The following is a 2,212-nucleotide window of genomic DNA, read 5'->3' as shown; positions in this document are numbered from 1 at the left end:
AGGCAATCTAACCAGGCTCCCTGCTGCTGCTGCTGCTGTTGCTGCTGCTGCTGCTGCTGCTGCTGCTGCTGCTGCTGCTTCTTCACAGGGGATAAAACCCAGGTCCATCATCTTCGAGTGTATATACACCGCAAGGGCCCTCTGCCCCCGCAGCGGGGTACGCAGCAGCCGCACGAGTTCTATGAATGTGGGTGTTATCATGGGGGCCCCCCCGGGGGCCCCCCTGGGGGCCCCCCCTGGGGGCCCCCCAGCTGGGCTGCTGCTGAGGGTACGGGGGCCCCCGGGGGGCCCCTCACCCGCTGTATCCATCGTTGCTCCAGAAGCAGAGACGCCAGACATAGGTGAGCATACACCACAGGCAGTGTTGTGATGCTGCTGCTGCTGCTGCTGCTGCTGTTGCTGCTGCTGCTGCTGCTGCTGCTGCTGCTGATGCTGACAGAGCTCGGGGCAAAGAAGGAGGGTTCTAATTCACGATAACAAAACCCTAAACCCTAAACCCTAAACCCTAATCAACAAAAGCAAAACCCTAAACCCTAAACCCTAAACCCTAAACCCTAAACCCTCGTCCTTGTGTGCACGCCACCCGCTGCAGCCAGCCGCTCACACCCCTGAGCTTTGGGGTGTATAGGCAGCTACGAAAAGTAAAATAAAATAAATAAATTATTTATTTATTTATTAACTCAATAAACACAAATAAAACAAAAGACAAACAAATATACCCGCAATACAGCCGCAGCTGCCTCGACGTGGGGCACTGCTGCTGCTGCTGCTGCTGCTGCTGCTGCTGCTGCTGCTGCTGTAACTGCTGCTGCTCTTGCTGCAGCAGCAGCAGCAAATGAAAATGCTAGATAACCCTAAACCCTAAACAAATATATTTTTAGTTTATCGTATCACCACCGGTCTATATGCACTAACCCCAAACCCTAAACCCTTAAACCTAAACCCTAAACCCTTAAAAACCTAAACCCTAAACCCTTAACCGTAAACCCTAAACCCTAAACCCTAAACTGTAGGAAGCGCTCTATAGACATGGCCGAAGCTCCCGCCAGTTGCAGCAGCTGCTGCAGCAGTGTACAAGGAGCTGATCGCTAAACCCTAAACCCTAGACCCTAAACCCTAAACCCTAAACCCTCGCTTCTAAACAAAAGACCTCGGCAAACCGCCGTTTAGGGTTTCCTCTGGCACATAGCCAGCATTACACCCATGTTGCTGCAGCAGCAGCAGCAGCAACAGCAGCAGCAGCAGCAGCAGCAGCAGCGATGGAGTAGGCTGCTGCAGTTCTTGCTGCTGCTGTTGCTTCTGATGCAACCTGAACCAGGAATGCTGCTGCTGTAGCAGCAGCAGCATCAGCTGCTGCAGCAGTTGCTGCTGCAGCACCAGCTGCTGCAGCAGCTGCTGCTGCTGCAGCTGCTGCTGCGGCAGCAGCAACAAATGTTTCAGCTGCAGCAGTAGCAGCAAGTGCTACAGCTGCTGCAGCAGCATCACCTGCTATAGCTGCAGCAGCAGCAGCAGCAACTGCTGTAGCCGCTCCAGCAGCAAGAACTGTTACAATTGCAACAGCACCAGCAGCAGCTGCAGCAGCAGCTGCTGCAGCAGCAGCTGCTGCAGCTGCAGGAGCTGCAGCAGCAGCAGCAGCAGCAGCAGATGCTGCTGCTGCTGCTGCAGCAGGTGTTGGTTTGTTTGTGTGTTGATGGAAGAATCTGCTTAAATAAATATAAAGAAACTGCATGACTGCGCGGGCCTAACAAAGAAGGCGTTTAGTGCGGCATAAGGGTTTAGGGTTTAGGGTTTAGGGTTTAGGGTTTAGCCGCAGGTGCCCGGGGCGAGCTCAGGCGACGGCACTTCGTTTCGAATGGCGACGAAGTGCAGGCAGTGGTATTGTACCTGTAACACAAGCATCAGGGTTTAGGGTTTAGGGTTTAGGGTTTAGCACGAGGGTTTAGGGTTTAGAACGAGGGTTTAGGGTTTAGGGTTTAGGACGAGGGTTTAGGGTTTAGAACGAGGGTTTATAGGGTTTATAACGAGGGTTTAGGGTTTAGTGTTGAGGGTTTACAGGACGAGGGTTTAGGGTTTAGGGTTTAGAACGAGGGTTTAGGGTTTAGGGTTTAGGGTTTAGGTACCTGCATCATAGATTTACGATTGGACGTGTAGTAGCAGTCTCTCCACTCAACCTTCAATAAGTTAAACCAGTTCTTTATCACTGCACACAAAA

At 52.4% G+C, this 2,212-nt stretch overlaps 1 protein-coding gene across 1 annotated transcript in view; it reads right to left on the bottom strand.

The window, feature by feature from the left end:
- The window catches only part of EMH_0017300 (uncharacterized protein), a gene marked incomplete at both ends in the record, with an annotated part of 9,199 nt that overhangs the window by 1,639 nt on the left and 5,348 nt on the right, over positions 1-2,212 (bottom strand). Inside the window, 3 exons of the mRNA XM_013500860.1 lie at positions 13-463; positions 720-817; positions 2,121-2,200. Of these exons, the coding sequence (XP_013356314.1) occupies positions 13-463; positions 720-817; positions 2,121-2,200 (629 nt within the window). The remainder of the gene's footprint in view (positions 1-12; positions 464-719; positions 818-2,120; positions 2,201-2,212) is intronic.

Source organism: Eimeria mitis, genomic scaffold (assembly GCF_000499745.2).
Source record: "Eimeria mitis Houghton genomic scaffold, Emh_scaff597, whole genome shotgun sequence".
NCBI lineage: Eukaryota > Apicomplexa > Conoidasida > Eucoccidiorida > Eimeriidae > Eimeria > Eimeria mitis.
Note: the sequence above shows the minus strand (reverse complement) of the source record. Positions and strands in the feature narration are given on the sequence as shown.